We start from the raw sequence: 24,387 nt of genomic DNA, 5'->3' as shown, positions 1-24,387 counted from the left end.
ATCCCAGTGTTAGTTCTATAGGCAGTCTGTGGCACACACGGTTTGCACCTGTCACCAGTACATGAGGATTGGTTGTCCTGGGAGCCAAGGCTGCCGGCATGGGGTCCCAGGGCAGACAACCTTCCGGGCCCCTTGTAATTATAATCATACATTATTTTCTCAGTATATAATAATGTTTTTATAATTTGATTGCAATATCTACATTTAATCATAATTACTGTAGACTTCAAACTTAGGACAAATGCACTAGGTCTACATCACTACTTGAACAAAAGTTTTTTACACATGAGTGGTTAGTAAATGAGGAAAATGAAGGTAAAGATCAAACCTGTAATATATCATAGAAAAAATTCCAATGTGAGGAATTTTCTGTCAACTTTCCTTAAAAAGAAAAAGAAGGAAAAAGATCCACTAACACTCAAACACACACACCCGTCTGTACACCAGACATCCCCTCTCTCATCAGCCTGCTGGTTCAGTTCTCATCTGGACATGCTGCTCTTTCTCTGCATGTAGCACATGTTTACAGGGCTTTGCCATGATAAACCCATAGTTTGCTGGCTCTGCGAAAAATACCATCGCCTAATGCTAACTCCAGCAAGATGGTCTAAAATAAACAAAACATAATATCAAGTACCTATTTGAAAAAAAAAAATCTGTCATCACTTCTTGTTTATAATAACAAAATAAGTTTGTAGTAAGAGAAAATAGGATATTTGGCTGGATATGTAGCTGTGATAATGACTAAGGCTTGAAAACTAAAAAAGTTTTAAGACTGCTGTCTCTTATTCTTTCAGTAAGAAACAAATAGTATGCATTTATATAAATTACAGTGAAACCTCTTCTGTAGTCCTTCAGGTTGGTAAAATTTTGTTTGGATGTCTGGCTCCTTGAACGATTTTTTTTCCCTTGTCTCAAGCAAAACTGGGGGATTTGCATTATGCCTAAGAATTATGAAAAAAATATGAATGTGAAAAATTTCAGATGTGCTTCTGTTAGAAGTAAATATTGTGGAAGAATTCAACTTTCACAAGCTTGTGCACTGTAAGATTAAAATACTTGTAAAAGTTAAAGCTTGAATTCTGATTCAAGCTTGAATTCTGATTCTGATTCTGTGCTGATTCTGATTCAAAATGTTCTTATAGATATAGCTTTCTATAGGATTAAATTGTTTTAAAGTTACAAACAAGAATGTTTACAGAAGAACATTTGCTAAACAACCATTAACAGAGAAGACATTACAAAGAAACTGTAAGATTAAAATACTTATAAAAGTTAAAGCTTGAATTCTGATTCAAGCTTGAATTCTGATTCAAGCTTGACTCTTTCTGTTGGTATAGCATGTCAGAGTCTCTGTCTGACTGAATGGTCATTAGCAGCCACATCAAGATTGGTCAAGCATTTGGAGTGTCTCAGCTTATGCTATAAGTGACCTTGCAGCTTCTTACAGCCGTGGGAGAACCTTGGCATTGTTGTGATTTTACTTAAGTAGTCCCATCATGAAGTCAGCATTGGTCTCTTTGGCTACACGCTCCAAGAACAACGAGAAAAGAGAACTTCACAGATCCTGAGCTGAAGGTACTGCTGCAGTGTATAGCAGCTGAAAGCTGATGTCGTCACATCTACTGCTACCGACACACCTTCAATGAGTTGAAAGCAAAGCATGGAACGTATTGCAGCTAAAGTTAGTGCTTTAGTGGAGTGGAAAGACAGTGAAGGTGTTCGAGAAAAATGGGACGCATGAAAAATATTGTAGCAAAGCAGATTGATGGACATATTAACAACAGATGAAGCTCCAAAACCTCTTCCGTACCAGGAAACCATAATTGCCATTGTAGTAGGTGACAAGAAGAAACTAAAAATGGACTTGGTTAGTATCAATTCTTTTTAGGCAATTTTACATTTAATTCATTTGGGGCAAGGTGTGCATGGGAAGTGCACATGCAGGCATACAAAAAAAAAAGAGACTGCATTAAGAGAAATCCAAAATTTAAAAAACCTTTTTCTTCGACATTTGTCTTTGCTTTTAATTGTCAGTTTTTGATATTCATATTTTGTCTTAATAGTTTTTGATATTCATATTTTGTCTTAAAGTGGCTAATCAGCTGTTAAATAGGTGATAGTACTCATGCTTTCTTTTGTGTAATTAAAGGAATGGAGACGGATTCAGGAAAAGATCAAACTGTAAACAACACTTCAAAACACTTAAATCCAAGTGAGTGTCCTGAGGAATATACTGGTTATCTTCTTAGTCTAATTATAATGGGAGAATTGTTATTTTTATTCATCATTGCTTATAAAATTAATCTTTAGAGTTAAAAAAATGTATAAATAATAAAGTCACAGGGAATTGTTACAAAAGTCAGCATAATGTGTTGGTTTTTCTTTTTAATTTTTTTTTTTTTTTCTATCACTAGATGAGTTAAACATTGATTCAGCTTCATGCTCAAAGAGTCCAGTAGGCGGAGGTGACGAGCTGTCTTCTCCAATGCCAGCTTTCTTGCCAGAGGGTAGGTTATTATCAGTAAATCTTATACTGTTGCAGGGCTTTTTTTCAGTTCTGTTTTTAAAGTGTAAACACATGTATGCATGGGGTGTTATGGTATGTAGGCTATTCAGCCTGAATTGTTAGAATTGTAATGCATTCTAAAGTTGCAACCAAAAGATATTTGAATGAAATTTGAGAATAGATCCAAAGTAATCCATCTGATGTAAGTTTTTCTCTTGTTCATATATGCATGTGCAGCTGCACGTTCATATAAAAAGCAGGACAAGAGAAATATTGCACATCTGGAAAAAAGTCAATCGTTTACGAATGACACCATCCGTTTTTGAGCATTGCTTGAGTAGCCATCTTGCTGCCTCAACACAAGTGATTGTTGGACAGGTTTTTTCATAACTGACCCCTTATGATGGTCAATGTGGTCAAAGGATGGTAAAAGGATGCAGCAATCGGCCTGGCAGTAAACAAAATGTTCTTATAGATGTAGCTTTCTATAGGATTAAATTGTTTTAAAGTTACAAACAAGAATGTTTACAGAAGAACATTTGCTAAACAACCATTAACAGAGAAGACATTACAAAGAAAGAGCAATGGAACAAAATACTTTTTTTGTAAACCACTTTAGAAGGTAAGAAATCAAACATTGTACTGTGTTACTGAAGTGATAATAATAATCACATTTCCAGCATCAGCCAGACTCAAAGTGCTGATGAGGGCAAATGAACTTTAATAAACATGCATACACAGCAACATATAATAAAGTTGATTGAGAATGTGCTATAGAAGTTTTATAGAATGCCATATGGAATAAAAGCGATGTAGTCAGAAGTTGCTCTCAGTGGGTACAATTCTTTTAAAAGACTATCATCCAGGAATGGATTAAATGAAGTGTGCTATTATGTATGCTTTACATTGGTATGTCTGAGGTTATCAAGTTCTATCATGAATAGAGCATAAAGGCTAGAGTATCTCCCACTCATTTTAACTATATTAGTTAGAGTAAGCGCGGCAGAACAAAGGTCCTCACTTTTTGTCCTGGAGTAATATCAATCCCAGACAGTTCTATCCATGCGCAACATAGCCCACAATGACAGATAAACCTGAAGTACAAGCATATGCCTTGGTAGAGGGAATATTTTCTCAGTCATCAGTCATCGCTCTAGACATGAGGGTTTTTTTTCTTTCTTTTTTTCAAATCTGCATGCTGGTTATGACAGATTCAGTTCACCATGATTATTTTGTTATGTCCTGGAAAGCCATTTTTTGCTCAGTTCTGGAAGTTCCTGGCTTCCCTTTCTGGGATATGCTTAATCAAATACTTGCTCAAATGCTGAGGTTTCTAAAGACAAGTATCAAAGGCTGTGTCTTGTATAGTGTGTTTAGATATATATAATCCTTATCAACATGCAAGAAATGAAAATCTACTAGCAATAAAACATACCAACAAAGGAATCTGTATGAAAATAATGTTGGACAGTCAAGAGAATACAAAGAAAAGGTCCATCAAGACAGTGAACAGGTGGAAGTACTATCCTACTAAATAAACCAACCAACCAACTACCACCAGGCTATGAGACTCATCTTGTGTTAAAATCTCTTTTATTTAATAATTTACCATCATTCATTAATATTGGTTTAGCAAATTCCTTTGGCTTAGTTCTCAAATTTCCCATGTGAATTGTCATTTTTTAAAGAACAAGTTGCCTATATTTAATGCATTGATTGTCCTTTCCACAGGTGTTGCCTCAATTTCATCGCTGGAGGATTCTTGTGTCAAAGACGGAGAAGACAGTGTGAAGATGGTTGAAAAAGGCAGCTTGGAAAGAAGTTCTGTGCCTGTAAACACTTTAGGAAAGATGAAAACCATGAAAAAGAAGGTGCACTCTAAAAAGGTATCCAATAAACCGATTCATTCAGATGAGGATGTTTATGAGGGGGTGCTGTTTGCCAGGTATCTCAAAAGTGAGATAATCAAAAACAGAGCCAAGAGGGCGTTGATGACAACCAAGAAGATTCTGTTAGAGAACATGAACAGGAAAGTGCTGCTGGAAATTGAAAAGCTTGAAAGAGAGCTTGGTGATTCTAATGATTGTGATCTCAGTGTGACAACTTATGACAAGTGATTGTGATCTCAGTTTGATGACAACACGATGCAGTGCAAATGTTTGTGTATCCTCAATGGCAGTAACTTGAACGAAGGGTGTAAACTGTACATGTTTTGGAAGCAAACACAGCTTTTGGTTTTTATAAATGCTACTTGAATACAAAGAATAGAGAAACAAAAGTGGGAGAGAGAGAGAGAGAAATGGATGGAGGAGGTGGTAAGAGGAGTTATTCATAGTCCAAACATGCCTTTAGGCTTATCATGAATGCCTGCAATGTCAACACAATCTCAAGATGCTGCATATATTTTGAAGTCTGGTCTGTGCTATAGCAGTAAGCAGAAGGAGTGTAACTATGTGGCTGGTAGGGTGTCAACATATACCCCACTGTTAATGACAGAGACACTGTGAATTGTTCTAGGAGAGCAGATTATTGTCCTCTTTTCTTTTACCTCAATGATAGATGAGGAAAACTGAAGATTTTAATTTCATCGCACAAAAATCGGCAGTCTATAGAAGATATTTTTACTGAAAAATTGGAAAGAGAGTTATAGAAAAATGATTACTCTGGTTGCTAGAAAAACTCCTAATAAAGCAGTTGTGTTTCATTACATATATTTTTATGATTTTAATGCAAGACATGAGCTATTCCACAATGTTTGTATGTTTACTACAAATTGGTATTAAATTTTGCATCATACCTTACAGATGTTTGTTTGTATGTCATTCCTGGCATCTAAAGAAAATTCTGGAAGTTGCGTTGATTTTCTCATTCTGTGCTAGAATCTTAACAGTTTACAAGTAGATCCCCAAAGGATTTTCATAGCGTTGAAATAGAATTCTGTTTTTTATGAAGCAGTCTGTAGACATAATAATTTGTTGCTTATAAATTGTCATAAGAAAATGAATTCTTTTACTGCAAGAAAGACTCTAAATATGCAATTGTGTTTTATTAACATTAAATTGGTGGTGTTATGTGAGATTTCAGTGGTAGTGTATGAGCTTACAGACATAGCTTTTCAGAATACCTGTTAGAAACACTGAATTTGTCCTGCTTAAGGTAGATGATTGCATGGAACAGAAATCTTATATGCCCAAAAGATGGGGAGGCAGCAGTAAATCACTTGCAGATAGACATTAAAGTTGTTTTCTGTAAAACATCTTTAATATTGTCTCATTTTTTATTAACATCGTGAGAATACACCTCTCAAAAACAAGAATGGCAGGATTAGAGATGTGTTGAAAACCCATTTCAGAACACTCCAAATTACAAGATGCAGATCCACATCACATATTTAAAGAATGTTATAATAAGATGGACTGTTAATAAAATAAGCGCAAAATTATCTATTGAAAAAGGCTTGAATTCTGATTCAAGCACAACTCTTTCTGTTGGTATAGTGTGTCTGACTGGAGTAATGGAGAACTGGTAAAACAGAAGGAGGATGGAGATTCATAATCCCCTTGAGACTGCAGATCACATCTAAGCAAGACCACAAACACCAAAAAAAAAATCTGCAAAACTGTTAAACTCAGAGAAAAGCCATGGAGCTGCCATCAGCCTCTTCAGATGCTTCAAGCTCCAAAAAACGAGTGAGGAAGTCCAACTTCACAGACATTGAGGTGAAGGCATTGCTGCAGCAGCTGGCAGTAGAAGTGGATGTGGCCCTCTCACCTCTCTGTGACGGTCCTACAAATAAGATGAAAGCAGAGGCATGGGAGAGGATTGCGGCAAAAGTGAATTCTTGCAGTGGAGAGATACGAACTCCTGAGGAGCTCAGAAGTAAGTGGAAGTGCTTGAAAAAGGCAGTGACAAAGAAAGTTGGAGAGCAGATAAAGACAGGCGTAATGCCCAAACCACTTCCTTACCAGGACATCATAATCTCCCTTTCTGTACGCAGCAAGAATCTGTATATTGACTGGGGTAAGTAGGCTTCACTGCGGGTTTTGCTTGCATATTTGCTTTTCGGGGTGCTCTCTGATCTCTGTGTTCCCAAGGGTGCATCTTTACCATTTCTTCCTGATGATAATTCATTGCTCTGCATATATCACAGTATGAAAGAAACTTGCGTGCTCTAGCTGCTTTATTAATTGTTATTAAAACGTGCTGGCTGATAATGAATAGAATACAAAATATTCTGACTGAATAGGGAGAAGTGTCCAGTGTCATTGAACATTGCATTTTGTCAATTTCCTTTTAAAAAAATGCATACTAAAGAAGTTTTCTGCTATTCTGTACCATTTCATGTTACTTCACAAATTAACAGTGTGTGTGTACATGTGAATGCACTCCTTACCTATGTATATGGATATGCTAAAGTTGTATTCTTAAATATATCATTATGATACTTAACAAAAGGTAAAATCATTTTCAATAGCCACAGTTTTAAAACTGTACATGAAAATGATTGAGGAACTTACAGATGTGTTAATATGATTAGTTTTGCTTGTTGTGTAATCTAGTTAATTTCCTTAGCAGGGGAGCAGTCCAATCTCAGCCTAGATTCTAGCCCACAGACTCCTGACAGAACTGGCTGTTCAACCTTCCAAGAAACACAGAACTGCTTTACACTCAAAACTGAGCCTTCTTCCCCTTCTTCATCCCCAGGTAACTTATTGTACATCATATGATGTATAGAGCTGCACCAGACTCGTGTTCAGTCACACAGGGTGCACCTCCCAGCTCTATTTTGTTCTTACAGTATATCATAATGGGATCTTGTCCCTCAGTTCGTTTATGGTGAGTAGAGCAAATTGTGAGGTACTTCTACTATACCATACAAATTTGGACAATGTAGTTTAAGAGATTCCTGTGAAAAAAAGGGAAGAGGGGAGAGAGCAAGCAGATCATGTAGCGACTGGCACTGCTTGCAGTTTTTATCTCCCCCTTCACTAAAAGTGAGCAGTGTCCCTCCCATCCCTTTTGATCTGCTTGAGACAGTCACCTGAGTGATAAAAAGTAACTCAGCTAGCTGATTATATTTCAGGCTTAGTTTTTAATGTATTATTATTGTTTATTATTATTATGATGATGATGATGATGACTGTGCCATTGTCTGCAGATGTTCCATCAAGTGCAGGTTTTCCATCAACCTCTTCAGTGAGTGAAGCCAGAGACAGTGAGGAGAGGAACAATGAGGGTCTTATTCAGAGAAGGGGTCATCTGAAAAGGGGGCTCTCTTCTGTTCTGTCAACTTTGTCCGCAAAAAGACACAAAACAGTGTCAGACACATCTCAGTCTGAAAAACTGGCCCAAGGAAAAGTTTGGATGAACTGCGGAATTCTTGATAGTGCAGATGGCAAACAAAAAGCTCTCATTGCCAGATATCTCCAGAGCGAAATTGTTAAAAACAGAGCTAAGAAAGTTCTTGTTGAAAATTTAAACAGAAAAGTTCTTTTGGAAATCGAAAAATTGGAACGCGAGCTTGGAGGCACAAGTGACCAAGATCTAGAATAAACAACAGTGCTGCTATTGAAAAAGAGAACTGAAAAACTTCTACTGAAGGTAACAGCACTGAATCACTGATAGTATTATCTTAATGTGAATTTCGCTCAGTAAGGCATTATGTATAAATGGTGTGGATTAGAGACCATTTTCTACAGAAAATTTAAAAAATGACAGCATGTACTTTGCTGTCACATTTGTGTCACAAAAAAGAAAAATGAAGAGATGCTAATGATCAGCTTTCTTTGAAAAGGAAAAAGATACCTCAAATATATCTCCTGTTACCGCTAAAATGACTGACAATGATGCAGTCTATAGCTGTTGCTTTATGGACAAGTTGAGGAATATCATATCTAATGTAACTTAAAACCATGGATACAAGACTATGTCCTTGTACAGGAAGCTGACAAACTGGTCAAGTGTGTGCACTGATTTCACCACACAACTGGAATTTAAATGAAACCTCTTCTTTTACAGAAAGATGAAGCAACATTTTTATTTCGTTAACACAGACATTTTGGAAAATAAACTAAGAAATTAATGTGTTTTGATTGCACATCAGTAATGTTTGTTAGCTTGTTTATTATAACTTGAAGTAGAATCAGTACTACTCAGCACTACCTCACTTTTCAAGCCACAAAAAACGTAATGTTACTTCCTTAGTTCTGACTGACCTTGACTAGCAATCTGCTTTTGGCTTTCTGAGTCATTTCCTCCCAACCTTCCGAGAGTATTATGCTGCCTGACTCATCTTTGGTGGCCCCAAGATCGCTATCTTCTCCCAAATGGTCTAGCAGCATTTGCTCCTCATCCCCAAAAGAATGCATTAATTGTCTCATTGTCCTCAGACAAACTGCTCCTTTGTATCTTAAAAAACCTTCTCACTCTGTTCCGTCCAGGTCTCTCTGCTCTTCCTCTGATTCTTGAACTTTTATGATTCCTTTTCCTAGAAACAAATGGTCAGGAGCAGTCTCCCTTTCTTTGAACAACATTCTGTAATTGAAGAGTGCTTCAAATCTTATATTTCAGATTAGTATGCCAGACTTGACAACAGTTCATGCTAGTTCTGTCCGAATGTATGCAGTGTGGGTTGGATGGTGCGAGTTTGCATTGGTAAATTTATTTTGTGGCAGTACTGCTGTAAGAATATATGTGATGTATTTCATGTCATGCAGATAGGGATGTATAAGAGTTCTTGTCTTTCCTTTTGTGAACGCCATGTGCTTCCCTGTCAGGGAAGGAGTCATCATTATCTCACCAATATTAGTAGCATAGACATGTGGCACTTGGCATACATTAGTTGAGTATTGAAAAGAGGACCAAAATGGTTGTTTCAAGAGGCAATATCTTTTAAATTTTGTTATGAAAAGGCAGTGTTTTGTGCATTTTTATTTTTCAAGGAATCCAATAATCATTCTTTTGACTGCAAGATTATATACATACCTGTTTGACTAATAAGGACTTACGTTTAAAGACAGTTAATGGTGCTTATCCTGTGATTTCAGTAGCTCTTATTTATATTATTTAGTGGCTCATAATAATTGTTTTAAATAATTTCAGTAACCATCAACCACAGCTCATTTGTAATGCTGATCATTTTATACTGTTTGTTTACCAATGAATTTATTTTGGTAACCAGTGTCACATTAGAATCATCCTATGAGTTGATTTTTTTTCATTGAAAATAATTAATTGTACTTCTAATAACCAGAATAGATAAATGAAGAATGAAAAACTTGGAAGAATTTTTAGCTGTGTGGAAACCTGTTTTATTGGCATGTTTATATTGTTCTAGTTTTAAATGTTCTGTATCGTGGAACAAAATATGTGACATTTTATAGGTATTAGAGAGATTAGATTGAAATTTTACTTTTGTAGGGTATAAATTACATTCTTGATTTGTTTTCCTGCATACAGAATGACCAAAAGCAATATTAATAAAATAATTTATTCAGAAAGTTGGTTCTTATCTCTATCCCTTCTATATTTGTATTCTGAATTACTTTTACTTAGCAAGACTGTAACATGTTCATTGGTAATGCTAGGTCAGTCTGTCACAATGCTGATTGATGCAACCTTTCTCCTCTGCATGCTATCCTGTTTTAAATAAACTTGCTCTAATCTAATGAACCTGTTGAAGCTATTATGGTACTGGAATTGTTATAAAGAAAGCGTCAATGCAGTAAAGAGTTGTACACCTTTTTATTTTCTATACCTGCTCTTAACTTTAGCGTTCTTCTGTTTCCTATTTCTAAATTAGTTCTTGGTATTTACTTGCTTTGAAGTACTGTTTTGAAGAGATCCAAAATGGTTTTCCTACTAAAATTACAAGTTTGCTTTCACATTATTCATGCTGTATTTATAAACATACAAGTTTGTGACACTTGCAAACTACTTAACAATCTTTATTTATTTTATTTTTTTTTTTTTAAAGTCTGATTTAGCAAAAAGGATGGGTGCATGGAAAACCTGCATATGCCATTCTTCTGGTTTCTGCTTATGAGGATTCAGTGTTGCTATTCACTATTCCATAAAGAACAGAGATTACCTATATTTTCAAATTAGCTTCAGTATGATCATGTCTAACATGAAACAATACCTCAACATAAAAAAATCACAGTTTATTGTTTTTGTACTTATTTCCGAAACTAAAAGCACACATTTTCAAAGCAATTATAGTGTGCTAATGTTGCAACACATTTTCCATGTAATTCTTCAAAACAGCCCAGCCCATCTGCCTCTATTGTTAGATAACTTAAGTAACTACATTCCTGGTTCTACAAAATATTCAGCTGGGCATCAAATAATTTTCAGATTACAACCATATATAGCCTCAAAATTTCAATTGAAGATATCCTGTTTCTTATTAGTCTCAGATTTTTCTTAAGAATTTAGGCTAATTCCTCTAAACTCCACTTCTGTTTATTTTTGGTGGATTTGCATTATTTACAAGATTTATATTCAACCATCTCTGATGTTGGCAACGTAACCTTGAAAAAACTTTTTTTTTGCATAGCTTGAAGGAGGGGAAAACCTTACACTCAAGATTCATTTTGTCTGTGCACATGCATGTACAAACATATTCATACACGTGTGTGTTATATATAGATGCTTGCCTACATAACACCCTAATTGTAACGCTCATTTTTAAAATAGCACATAATTTCACTGCTAGGGTATTATTTGTAAATACAATTAATGTTTGTCAGGGAAAATTGATTCAGCTGATACACTTGCTTGAACAAAAGACTGATGTGTTGATCCAAGAGCCGGATAATCAAATTTTACAAGGACCGTAGTTTTTGTGGTTCCACTAAGAAGTATCGAACACTTTTATTATTACGATCCGGGAAAATGCTTTTTTCTTCATCATGGTCTTTCGTTTCCCGCAATGGACGTGTATTGATATTAGTTCCCTGCGGCAGCACAATGAATCCCACGTACTCGTCTTCTGCGAACTTACAATCCGTGGATGAAACAGACGATGGTATCATTTCCCCCAGTCGCTGAATCGGCTTCTTTCCCCCTTCTACTTTACCTACTTCATTGCTATAATGCAGTTATGCAGAATAATTTTAAATGCAATAGAAACCAATTTGACTAAGTCAACAAATGCCATCTTCAGTATATATTTAATTTTCAGCACTTTAAAGGGGAAAACTTGGCATCTACACTTGCGTTCTAATAAAAGGTAGAAATAAATGTCGTTAAACGGCTAAATACATTTTTTAAATGTTAAGCTCTGCTCAAATGAATTATTGTTGTCACAGGAGGGGAATACCGAAACCGATGAAGAGGCGCAGCAATAACCTAAAGCTAACAAACGGTATTTGTATTTTTGGAATGCATGGATAGATCAGAAATAAAACATCGCTGAAAGTCAGCTACTACCTGAAATCTAGCTATATATATATATCGTCCCACTTTCAACATAAACTTCTGCATAGTGACTTGTTTTTCGAAAGACTTCATCAGTGTTTCTCAACTTTTCAATGTCGTCAAAGAAGTCAAAACCGCAAATCAGTAAGATCAATCGTCCTTACATTTTTAAGAATATTAAAGGATTTTGGTCAGTGATATTTAATACATTGTTTTGTCCAAACGTTGTTCTTAAACCTTTTCTTTTCTCGGGGAATAAGAATTAATCGCAACAAATATTTAAGAAAATTGATCTTAGAAGCATATAAATTTTTAGTCATTACTTGATAGTAGTGCAGTATCAGAGCAGCAACAGCAGATAGACCAGTTAGTATCGCTAGATTATTTCAGCTGATTGAGGTATACATCTTTTTTTGTGCAGCTTTGGTGGAATAATGTACTGATTGCATTAACAGCCATAAGAACTTTATGCATATTACATGTGCTTTATCAGTTAAGTAGATAATCTATTTGCATATTATTTTGCTGCAACTTGTCCTTTGCATTGAACCTGTAAAGAAACTTGAAAAGTTGTAATTTCGCAGATTTTGCTTTAGTGGTTTAGGATTTAGTTTTTCCTTGGATATCTAGATATTGGTAAAATTTAAATTGAATTATCATCGTATAACAGAACGATAAATAATGGTTGTCATTCAATGATACTAATACTAACATTGCTAACAGGCACTGTCCTAGACAGAAGTTAACAGATAATCGAAGAGAAGTAGAAGGAAGAACTGATGTGTCTTTTTTTTCCAGACCATGACCCACATAGCAAAGCATCTGCTAACAAGAAAACAGCTGTGTTTAAACAGTATCATCCGTCACTGTCAGAAGCACATTTTAAGGTAAATTAAATCACTTTTTCGATAATTACAAAATATCTACATCTGTAATCAAGGAATGTGACATATAATACCCCAACAGTCATCATGTAAGATATTTGTAGGATTCTTTTCAAATCTCTCATCAATCTTTTACTAAATGTTTTGATCAAAAGTTGAACATTTTCTTTTGTATGCTAACCATTCTGACATTGTCATTCTGTCAACAGCTCTGTTGAAATCAGCAAGGAAAACTTTCACTTCTTTCTGCATCTTTTATTTTCCCATCTCCCCCTATGGTCATCTTGTTCATTAATTCGATACCTTTTTTCCCTCCCATTTTTTTCACGAAGTTTCTGTCTATCCAAAAGAACAGCTTTTTGGCCATTTTATTTGTGATGGGAAGATCCACAATGTACTTAACTAATTAATTGCTGAGTTGCAAGTCCTAGAAAATAGGTATAGCTTAGAATGATGAGAAATTTTGTTGACAGCAATGAAAGCTTGACATCTGCAAAAAGCTTACAGGCTGATGCTGCTTTTCAATAAGAATGCTTTTCCTGTATTACTTCATGTTGACAACAGCACTCTCTTTCTCATCCCCACCCCATCTCTGTCTGTCCATTTGGAATTTTAGAATGTTTGACTGATCTTAGTTTTATTGTTTGAAAGATTTTATAGCTGGTGCAACAGAACTCTTTTCCTAAGCTGAAGTATATTATCAACAGAAATTGTGAGATTTGCCTTGTAGCTTAGTGAATGTAATTTATTATATTTCAGTGCAGGGCAGTTGGGAGGAAATCCAAACAAGTTTTAGTCTCAAATTTGAGTGTGGCATCTTTTAAAAGTACATATTGTATTTTAACAATCAGATGCACTGTACTTTAAAGACTAATGACTCAGGGCCAACTCTTTATGTGAGGACAGTGCCCATCCCCTCTCCCTCACACTTCCTTACCTTTCTCCCAATCCTCTGTTGAGTCAGATACCCATTTCTGACAGCTAGGTCAACTGGAGAAAGGTTGCTGTGCCCCATTTTAACCAGCATGCCTCTGAGTCTAGATTCAGGCATCAGTACTGTAACCACTCACATGTAAAGGGAAATGGCCCCATTTTAATCCTTGGAAAAGTTTAAAGCTTGAATTCTGATTCAATCGTGACACTTCCTTTTAGTATAGCGTGCCGGGTCTGAGTCTGACTTGAATGGTTGCTCGCAGACACAGCAAGATTGGTGAAGCATATGTGTCTCAAGCTTGATCAGGATTTTAATTAAGTAGTCCACCTTAGTCTCTTTGAATGTCATAAGTTCCAAGAAACAATTTCACACCAATAGCAGCTATGTTTCTGCTATCAATGTTCAAATAAGTTGAAAGCAAATTCATGGGAAAAAATTGCAGCCAAAGTGAGTGACTTTAGCAGAATGGAGAGGATGAGTGATCCGTGTTCAAGACAAATGGTCATGTGTGGGAGGTGCAAGCAATATATGATTGGTACAAGGATTCTTTGGCGTACATTTGATCACTTTGTTGAATATGGCACATTCTCTGATCTGTTCTTCATAATTATTACACCGCTGGACTTTCCCTGTTATAATATGGGAAATGATGGCAGCAGAACTGTTTGTGCTCAGAGATGGGTAGAAGACAAAGCATTTGCAGAAAGACATTTAGCTTTTCCAATGAAATCCCATGACATTGTTTGAGTCTGGGTTAACTACACGAGGACGTGGTTTTTACTTTTTTTTTTAAATCCAAGAAATGACAAAGTAAAGGTTAAAGATGTGTTAAAGTAAAACGTATTGTAAGATCACTCCAAATTAAAAGATCCAGATTTACATCACATTTTTGAAGTGTGTTGTAATAAGATTAACTCAGTGTTTATGAAAGATTATCTATTGAAAAAGGCTTGAATTCTGATTCAAGCACGACTCTTTCTGTTGGCCTAGCGTGTCTGACTGGAATAGTGGAAAGCTCATTGCCAAGAACCGAAGATTGGTGAAACAAAAGGAGCATGGCATTTCACAATCCCCATCAAATTAAAAATTAAATCTAAACAAGGCTGTGCATAAAAAAATCTTCAAAAGTGTAAACCCTTAAAAGAGAAATGGAGTCACCATCGGCCTCATTAGATGCTTCGAGCTCCAAGAAACGAGCGAGGAAGTCCAATTTTACGGATGCTGAGGTGAAAGCATTGCTGCAACAGTTGGCAGTGGAAGCAGATGTAGCCCTCTCACCTCTCTGTGATGGTCCTACAAATAAAATGAAAGCAGAGGCATGGGAGCGTATTGCAACAAGAATGAATGCTTGCAGCGAAGAGATACGAACTCCAGATGAGCTCAGAAGTAAGTGGAGGTGTCTGAAAAAGGCAGTGGCTAAGCAGCTTCAAAAGCAGATGAAGACAGGCATAGAGGCAAGACCACTTCCTTACCAGGACATCATAATCTCCCTCTCTGTACGCAACAAAAGTCTATTCATGGACTGGGGTAAGTAGTCTTTACTCTGTGTATGTTTCGTTTGTTTATGTTTGTGGCACATGCTGGTGAGGGGCATGGAAGGATCTTAGCAATAATTTTGGGATGGATTGAATTAAAGTGAAAAAAAAATTATCTGAAATAAGTGGGGAGAAAAGAAAGATGGCTAGATTACCCAGTATCATTAAACAATACATTCCATAAGCTCCCTTTTTAGTAAATGTAAAAGAATAAAAGAAGTATATTGTTTCATAATTCTGCTTGAAAGAAAATATTTTGTTAAGTGTATTTTATAGTGAAGTATATAGCTTGCTTACATTCTGCTTTTGTTATGTATTTAGTTTCTTTTTAGACATAATATTGCATTTAGAGAATTTCAAATTTCTTGAAAAAAAACACGAATATTTGCATGTGTAGATGTTATCCATCCACCCACTTATATGAACACACACATATATTATAATGATAGGCATTTATTTGTAATGTTTAGTAGTCACGATAAGCTTAATACAAAACTATGTTAGGACAGATCCATGTTTGTTAGAACAATTGGTCTTGCTTGTCGTTTACGTCAAGTTAATCTCTTTTTTTGCAGAAGAGCAATCAAATCTCAGCCTAGATTCTGGCCCACAGACTCCAGAAGATAGCACTGCCTTCCAAGAAATGCAGAACTGCTTCACAGACAAAGCTGAACCATCCTCTGCTTCCTCACCTCCAGGTAACTTATGCTAAATCTTGATAATGTGTAAAGTCGCAACAAAAGATACTCATTCTGTGCCACACAATATTTGGAACAAATTTGACTCAAGGTGCCAGCTGTCGACATTTAATTCAATCAATGTGCTGCATCCAATAGTGGGCTTCACAGCTCATCTTTTCTGTACAGAACCATACCCAATACCTGTGGACAAACTCTTAATTTCTATAACTTTTCTATCACTTTTGTGCAATTTCTTTTTAATACAGCACAAACCACATGTGCAGCTGCTTGTAATCAATGAACAGCCATAAAGGAACTTGAAAATATTTTAAAATGCTCTAAAACATCAAGAATAAATGGTATTGTAATGATTTTAATTTTTTTTAAATGTTCAGAGGTAACACACCACACAGCAGTGTTTTACAACAGCTTTTATGCACATCTTGGACAAGAGCAGACAACTTTGTATTATCTGCAAACACATACCAATTCATGCAATAGAATACTACTATTGGACAGTGAAGATTGTGTGATTCCAATCCAACATCTTAACTTAGGCGCTGCAAACATCACAATAATTTCCATAGCCCCACCCAACATTGATACCAGAGAGTAGGTCAAATATACCCTCCACTGCTGACCCCATCTAGTCAAATTTATCTCCACCCTCTTTTTTTGTGCAGAATATCACAATATGGTCTTATCTCTTCATTTATTTTTGATATAAAAAATTTTCAAATAAGTGAATGACAGTCAATTAACTATTAAATTAAAATAATAGGATATTACAAAATTAGTGTTTACTGTGGTATAAAATGTAGGCTTTAATTTTGCAAGTGCATTAATTTTAGAAACAAATGTGCAACAGAAATCCAGTTGTGTGCTTTAGTCATCTCTGGGAGAAACCTGTTACCCAAATTGATTCAACATCAAAGATCTAGTGGGTGCAAGTTTTTTTTAAAATGACAGGGTCAAGCTTCATGCTTTATCTCCAGATTTGAGCAAACACCACCCCTCCATCTCATACATGAAGATACATGACCCTGAACAGAAGGAAGTCACACAAGATATCTGTCAGCAACAAGAGAATTTGTATTATTAAGCTCAAGTAAACGTAATGGCATGCCTACATGTAAAAGCAATAGGCACCTTAAATTATTTGTGCCATCTGTAGTCCAACTGCTTAACCTCAGATGAATTGTCAGTGGTGTGTGCATGTGTGATGTTGTAGTTGCGCACATGAATAGTCTTGCAAGTTTGTTTTTCGTTGGGTTTTTTTTTTTTTTTATGATTGTCACTTTTGTAACTTTTTCTTTTTCATTTGCTCATATTTTCACTGCTGACATCTTTTTAATGCTGCACCTGGTAACAAACTTTAATTTCTAACTTTTACTTTTGTGACTAGAGCACCTTCCCATGTTCAAATTGCCCATTGGGACACATAAAGTTGGTCATTGTCATTGTCATGGATTATTTGGGCACATTTTTTGATGTCACACATTTGAACTCTCTTTTGTTTGAAAGATGTTTGCAGGCATGGATCTTGAGAACACCAGAGGGTAGTTCACTCAGATTTTGGGAATCACTATTTTGTGTCAAGGTCAACCCAGTCATTTGAACAAATAAAACTGAACCTTACTAAACCTTTAATGCAACTCACTAGACCTTTAACTCTTTACAGATGTTACTTTTTTAAAACAATTTTTGTTACATTTTTCTCAGACACTGCATTTTCAATTGTCTTTGTAATTTTTGTTCATGTGTTCAAGAGTCAGCAGTGATAAAATTGCTAAGCATGCTCAGGTCAGTTGTGTTGACAGTAAGAACAACCTTATGTCACAAATACTTCAGTTGATTTAGAGTGTTGTGATTGTGTGTAAAATTAGTCCTAGTGATCATAAAGTTAAGGTTGGCCATGTCATGCTATCACATTTTGGGTTGTGGGGGGGGGGGGGGGCTAGTTGATATTTCCATGCATTTATGCTCATTTGTGCTCAAGTTTGTTCACTTTATTTGACTATGTTATTACTGTTGTCTGCAGATGTTCCCTCAACCTCTTCGGTGACTGAAGTCAAAGACAGTGAGGAGAGAGACGATGATGATATTCTGGAGAGTGGTCCTCTGAAAAGAGGCTTCCCTTCTGTGCTTTCAACTTTGTCATCAAAAAAACTGAAAACTGTGTCAGACACAGCACGTTGTGAAAAACTAGTGCAAGAAAATGTCTGGATGAACTGTGGATTATTAGACAATGCTGATGCTCAACAAAAGTCTCTCTTTGCCCGATATCTCCAGAGTGAAATTGTCAAAAACAGAGCAAAGAAAATTCTTATTGAAAATCTCAACAGAAAAGTTCTTTTGGAAATTGAAAAATTGGAGAGAGAGCTTGGTGACACAAACGATCAAGATCTGGGATAAACCGATAAAAAAAGAAGATGGTGCTACTGCTGAAAGCAATAGCACTGAATTACTGGAAATATTATCTAAGTCAAACTAAAATTCACCTAGTACAGGATACCTCTGTAAATGGTGTGCAGAGAGACCATTTTCTGAATTCCAGCATTCATGCCTGCTGTCACAAAACATGATAAAATACATTCATATCCTAGAAAGAAGAAAATAAGATTTTGATTATCAATTTTGTTTTCAAAAGAAGATGAAGAATGGAAATACAGTTCCTGTTACTGCCAGACTGACTGCTAATAACATGGTCTATAACCCCTTCATAGTTGACAAAATAGGGAAGTTTAATAACTGACTTAACCAGTAAACCTGGCAATTTTTTTCCTACTTCAAGTCGTTAAACAGCTGGTCACAAGACAGCATTTTTTTCTACAGTGAGTTGATAAACTGGTTAAACAAAATTGTAATATGATTTTATTATGCTCTTGTTTCTTATAGAGAAGGGATAATTATGACTGGGACGGAAACAAACTTGGGATAGGGAAAATACTCGTAGAGAAGCTGGACTAGCCTTCCACTATAATGCAGGACATACATATACGTTGAAACCTATTGAATGAGTTCATTGTGCATGTGGATTAATTGTTCTTAAAGTTTATGAAAATTATTCTGAAGAAGTTATTCAGGCTTTCTTCATGGTTCACACTTTAATGGATTTAATATTACTTTTAGAGTCGTCATAATCCAGAACACGCTTGCACACATACATGTAAATATTTTATATAAACAAAAATAAACAGAAATAAAACCAATTTTTACAAATGTTCTAATTGCCATGGAATCAGCAGTGGACATGGAAATGTAATTCATTAACCATCATGTGTGACATGAAATTCTGGTAAGGAGCAGAAGCATGGTGCTGTACAATTTAGTAAGGGACTTTAGTAAGGATATTCAAGATGATGCTGGTGGTGAAGTGCTAGTGCACCTGTAATCAGTCCTCTTGCTCACAGTTGACATGTATCAGGTCCTCATTCTCTAACCTGAACTGCCTGAAATTGTTTCATCAGAGTTGATTGAATATATGTGTGTGTGTTCCAATTAGATGGAAGAATATGATGTCAATAGGATTTGGCAATACTGAAGAGGTAATAACTCTGAAATCTTCATTTAAGATAATAAAAAAAAGTTCCCATGCCTTTTCCAAATATTTTGTTAATTTTTCCATTTTTTTTAATTTTTTATTTATTTATTTTTTAGAAATCCAGGAATCCCTCTGACAGTGTTTATCTTTTTATGTATCTTCTTTACATAACAACTATAATAAAGATGTGGGGGAAAAAACCCAGTTGATGAGGCTTTTTAGTATCATATAATTACCTCTGTTGGAATTTTATGAATTAAATGTATTCAGTTATCATCAACCAAAAAAGTAATTTGTAGATAATATTAATTTGTGCTTGTTTTGCTATTTATGTTGAAAACCTTAGAGTCACCAAACAGTGAGTTTTAAAATTTTCAATTAAATAATTGTACCTGTAACGATGAAAAACATAAATCATGAATGATAAATTTGTGATAATTGGCAATTTCTTCTTAATGCATTCATCAGTGTTTGGATGTATTGTACAATTATATTCCTGATATTCAAGATTTAACTGTCAATACGGACAAATTGACGCAATCCAACTGAAGTTATGAAGACATGCAGGTGCGAACTGTATAGGAAGAGTTCATTGTTCTGCATGCCTGAACATAATATCCATGGCACCTTACAGTAAACTTTAGAGTGGATTACTCTATATTTTGTAGAGTATGAATCCTGAATTTGCTTTCCTGTGGAATATCCAACACAAACATTATTCTGATACAGTAAAGTCAAGCTGCTTATTACCATCTCGTGCTAAGTTGTAATAAAAATCACCTTTACCTAGCAAGGCTAGGTCTATGTGTAACTGATAATACATCAGACTCTTTCAACGATGATGCAGACTGGGGTTGTCTTCTTTCTTTCCTTGCCATCCATATAGTTTTCAATAAACTAGCTCTTAATCTCCTGAGAATATTGAAGTTGTTATATTATGATGTGTGTTGATATTTTGATGAAGGAAGTATTGTAGAGCTTTTTGTTGTAGACCTGTTACTAAGTACTGTAGATTACTAACTGGAGCACCCTGCATGGCCCTGGTTGATTTTTACTGCTACCTCTTTCAGCTGTGATTTTATTGTCAACTTTTTATCTGTTGGTTTATTAAGGCAAACTTACTCATGTGTGATATCAGTGTGACAAAATAATGAAGTACTTGTACTCATGAAACCTTCCCTAAACTGCTGACACTCATGTACAGCAAAGAGAGTGTGAAACTTCAAGTGAAGGGGGAGATAATGGCTGTGCTGCCACACACCTTGTAACCACTCTCTCTCTGTGCAGGACTATCACTATCTCCCTCTCTTTCCCTCCTGTGTCATCAGTACCATCTTAAAGCACATTGTCTACATTTGTTCTATATGGTTGATGTTTCTTCTGTGTAGCATTTTTTTTCATTTGAGCCACCAGTAATAAAAAATATAAAATGCTTCAGAGCTACAGATACAATCATCACTAATGTTCTTGCCAAATTTGCACAGGATTGCACAGATGGTGTGAATTTTTGTGTAGCTGCTGACCACAAATATTGCTGCACTCTGCTTTATTGATAAGATATACTGTTTCTCTTTTATTTCTTAGAAGTTACTTTTAAATTAGCTCTCAATATATGCAAACATTGAACAAAATGTTTTTAAATACTGAGCTTTTATTAAAGACCTTATACATTTATATGTAAATGTGTTTGGAAGCACACTGGCCATAGTCCTGAAAAGTGCTCACTGAACACTGCTCCCTAAGGGTAGTCAAAATTATGCAGGAAATATTCCAAGTGTAGTGTATTAAAGATCATTGTAAAGGTTAAAAACCTAGCATACTAAACAATATTAGTGTGTTGAGATAGACTTCATTGTAAGGGTATAAATATTGATGACCGCTGCAGATGTTAAAATGTATTTGCTTCACAATTATCTGCTTGCAAGTTACCTGTCATGTTTTCAGAGGTTTTGTGGTGAGGATGGGGACAATGTGGCACAATTTTAAAACCTTGCTTTATGTGGATTCTTTGTGGTGTGTAGTGGCCTGTTATATTTTAAAAGCAAGCTAACCCTGACATTCCTAAAGATGTTCATTTTCTTCTTTTTTTGTTGACTGTGTTATTTTATTGCTTGCAGATCCTTCAGTCAGTCACGAGCAGTCCATGGTGTGTTTGAGCCCGATGATTTGGTAAGAAATACCTTCTTGATGCTGAATGTATGGAAGTTTGGATAAGAAGTATCTTATGGGACACAACATCCTAATATTTTATAGATTTCTTTTTAAATGTCTAGTTTTAGTTTGTTTACATATCTGCCTTGTTGAATCATGAATGACACCCATGTGTCATGCTTGCATTCTTGCAGAAACTGGAGCCAGATATTCCAGAATATGCCACGCTAAACCTTAGAATGAGAGGCTATGATTTCACAACTCTAGAGGCCTACAGCAAGTATGTCCGTCGTCTGACAGTCAGGCTTGGCTTTGAAACAGATGAGTAAGTTGGTTTTAACTGTTTCGGTTAACATACAGGGCAAATAATGAGGTATCTGCTGTTCAACAATTTTTAATGGCAATTCAGAAACCTCACTCTTATTACCTCAAAGCAATCCTTGAGGCTTTTGTTCGATTTTTGACAAAATCAGCAGAATGTGGTCTGAACTGGACAGTGCTTTTTTTTTTTTAATCCCTTCATTCCCCTTTCCTTCATCTTCTCTGGATCACCTATGTCATGATAGGGTGAGCAATGGTTACATGCCAGGTCAATCACAACTTTGTGTTTCTCTCTGAAAATTTGGAATTTTCAGATTATTTTACTACTTGTAATTGATAGCAGATTACAGCAGCGTGCCAGTGGATGCTGAAATCACAATGCGTTCACTTGATTTTAGACCAAAATATGCGCAGTTTCTGCCAATATTCATCACATTTTTGGTCAAGCAACCAAGGGTAAAGGCCACCATGCACATTAAAATATTGTGAATAAGTAGGTTAATTCAACTGGCAGAAAGTAATCATTTAAATACAGGGAGCAGAAGTTTTCATGGCAGTTAATCAGCAGTAGATCACATTTTCACTTATTATGCAGCTGTAGATAACTATCTCCTAGTGCCTTGACCTCTTCCATGGGATAAGTGTGCTCTACACATCTCCTAAATTTAACTCACTCTCCATTTACCAAAAGGTTATGGGACTACCTTTACCTTTTTTATTTTTGTTTTTATTGTGCTCTCTGTATTTTCTTCAGTTGGCCAGTTCCAGCTAGAAGCTTTGACATCAAAACTTTTAAACCCAACTCCACAATTGAAGATAAGAAGTACCAACTGAAAATGTTTGAAAGAACAGTACAGGTGAGCACAACTAAACCTAAATAAATTTCATTTTCATTTAGCATCTTTAGTATTTTAAGGTAGCTGAAAAGGTAAATTATGACCTTGTGACCTAACAATCTCATGGTCTGGGGCTGTAAGGATGGCGAACAATAAGTGATCCACTATATCTACAGCCTATTGAATGTAGCACCCAATATTTTTGCTTTTTTGTTATATAGTGTATATCATGATGGGAGATAGAGGTAGTTTCTCACTTTCTGGCTCAAACTTGTTGCCTTCTACTCCAGAATCAAGCAAGTTACTCCCATATCAATGGAACTCCCTGGTGTAGTTTTAGACATGATGACAAATACGTTGTCCAACAGACTAGCTTTCAGTGAGGTAACAATTATTTTTACCATTTGGTGGCCAAATAACCATAGATTTTTACTGTTCACGTTCAAATTATTTCAGATTGAAAATGTTCCATCGCCACGTCTACAAATTTTGTTGGAGATGATGCGGATGAATGCACCAGAGGGAGTGTTTATAACTGTCAAAGAGGTAAGCAGTCAGCACTGACATCAGTGTTTTCTGTTGACTTTGAGAATTATAACTGTGCCCTGTGTTCAGACACCCACTAGTGAGAAGACACTAGTAAGCCTCTTTATTTTGATCTAGCTTCCATGTTATCTTGTAAACATCTCCCTCTTTTCTAACGTCCTTCTTACATGCGTCAATACCAGTTGACGTCAGTCTCTCGTGATGTCGGTTTCTATGGCCTCAGCTGAACTCTGACACAAACACCATAAGAGAGAATGGGAAGCAGTTAGCCAAGTGGTTAAAGCACGGTGAAATAAACATAGTTTCTTACAACTCACTCCCTAACAACTGAAAGACTGCAGGACCACCTAAATCTTCCACTGCAGTCTTGAAAGTTTGGTATTAGGGCATGGTGTATCACTTTCAGTTCTTCATTTTCCTTAATATTAAGGTTGATATTAAAATAATACAAATGTACATATATATATATCTATTAAAATATATGTATAAAACCAAAAGGCAAATTCTTCTGCTGAAAGATACATGGTCCAGGTATGGTATTTAAATTACAATAGTAATCACAAAACTGAAGATAGTGAAAATCTTGTTTAATTTCACTACAGTTTAGAGTGCATTATATATCATTTTCACTGCCTCACTCAACAACTGACAACTAACAGACTTTCAATCTGTAAATTTACAATCTAATTCTACTGTTTTCCTGTGTCGGTTATGTTCATCTTAAACTAGCTATTCATAGACTAAAACCAGCACTCACATTACTTAGTTCTTCTTGAAACAGTCACTGATATTGATTATTGGTTTCACAGCCTGATCCAGAGGAGGAAGAATTCCGCTACATTCCTGACAAGGAGATGCAGGACTTGCAAGCCCAGATAAAGGCAATTGATGATGCTCGAGAAGAAAAAAAGAAAAAATAGCCGCCTTTTGCATATCCCAACTGACTAACAAATATTTTATATTAAAAATGTATAAAACCATAATAATGACTGCCTGGTTTGGTCATCGCTATAGTAGGACAAATGGA

The 24,387-nt window shown here is 35.7% G+C and overlaps 2 protein-coding genes across 10 annotated transcripts; both read left to right on the top strand.

Annotated features, from left to right (window-relative positions):
- LOC112570513 lies at positions 1 to 10,176 on the top strand. Of its 4 annotated transcripts, none has more exons than XM_025248976.1 (6): positions 2,152 to 2,215; positions 2,418 to 2,510; positions 4,241 to 4,395; positions 6,007 to 6,529; positions 7,085 to 7,213; positions 7,668 to 10,176. In XM_025248976.1, exons 4-6 carry the CDS (start codon positions 6,151 to 6,153, stop codon positions 8,060 to 8,062), a joined length of 903 nt encoding a protein of 300 aa, XP_025104761.1. In that variant the 5' UTR covers positions 2,152 to 2,215; positions 2,418 to 2,510; positions 4,241 to 4,395; positions 6,007 to 6,150; the 3' UTR covers positions 8,063 to 10,176. The 4 variants fall into 4 exon arrangements, with proteins under 4 accessions (XP_025104763.1, XP_025104762.1, XP_025104761.1 ...); XM_025248975.1 differs by having other exon boundaries at positions 7,082 to 7,213; XM_025248978.1 differs by lacking the exons at positions 7,085 to 7,213; positions 7,668 to 10,176 and adding an exon at positions 1 to 1,871 and having other exon boundaries at positions 2,153 to 2,215; positions 6,007 to 6,119.
- A 1,731-nt stretch (positions 10,177 to 11,907) lies between these two features.
- LOC112570516 (39S ribosomal protein L48, mitochondrial-like) lies at positions 11,908 to 24,343 on the top strand. Of its 6 annotated transcripts, none has more exons than XM_025248988.1 (7): positions 11,954 to 12,073; positions 12,728 to 12,816; positions 21,624 to 21,675; positions 21,852 to 21,982; positions 22,733 to 22,835; positions 23,271 to 23,360; positions 24,170 to 24,306. In XM_025248988.1, exons 2-7 carry the CDS (start codon positions 12,731 to 12,733, stop codon positions 24,278 to 24,280), a joined length of 573 nt encoding a protein of 190 aa, XP_025104773.1. In that variant the 5' UTR covers positions 11,954 to 12,073; positions 12,728 to 12,730; the 3' UTR covers positions 24,281 to 24,306. The 6 variants fall into 6 exon arrangements, with proteins under 6 accessions (XP_025104771.1, XP_025104773.1, XP_025104774.1 ...); XM_025248989.1 differs by having other exon boundaries at positions 12,055 to 12,119; positions 24,170 to 24,343; XM_025248987.1 differs by lacking the exon at positions 11,954 to 12,073 and adding an exon at positions 12,127 to 12,328.
- The last annotated feature ends 44 nt before the right edge of the window (positions 24,344 to 24,387 follow it).

This window comes from Pomacea canaliculata, linkage group LG8, assembly GCF_003073045.1.
Source record: "Pomacea canaliculata isolate SZHN2017 linkage group LG8, ASM307304v1, whole genome shotgun sequence".
NCBI classification, from domain to species: Eukaryota; Metazoa; Mollusca; class Gastropoda; order Architaenioglossa; family Ampullariidae; genus Pomacea; species Pomacea canaliculata.
The sequence above is the reverse complement of the archived record's forward strand: the minus strand, read 5'-3'. Positions and strand labels throughout refer to the sequence as shown.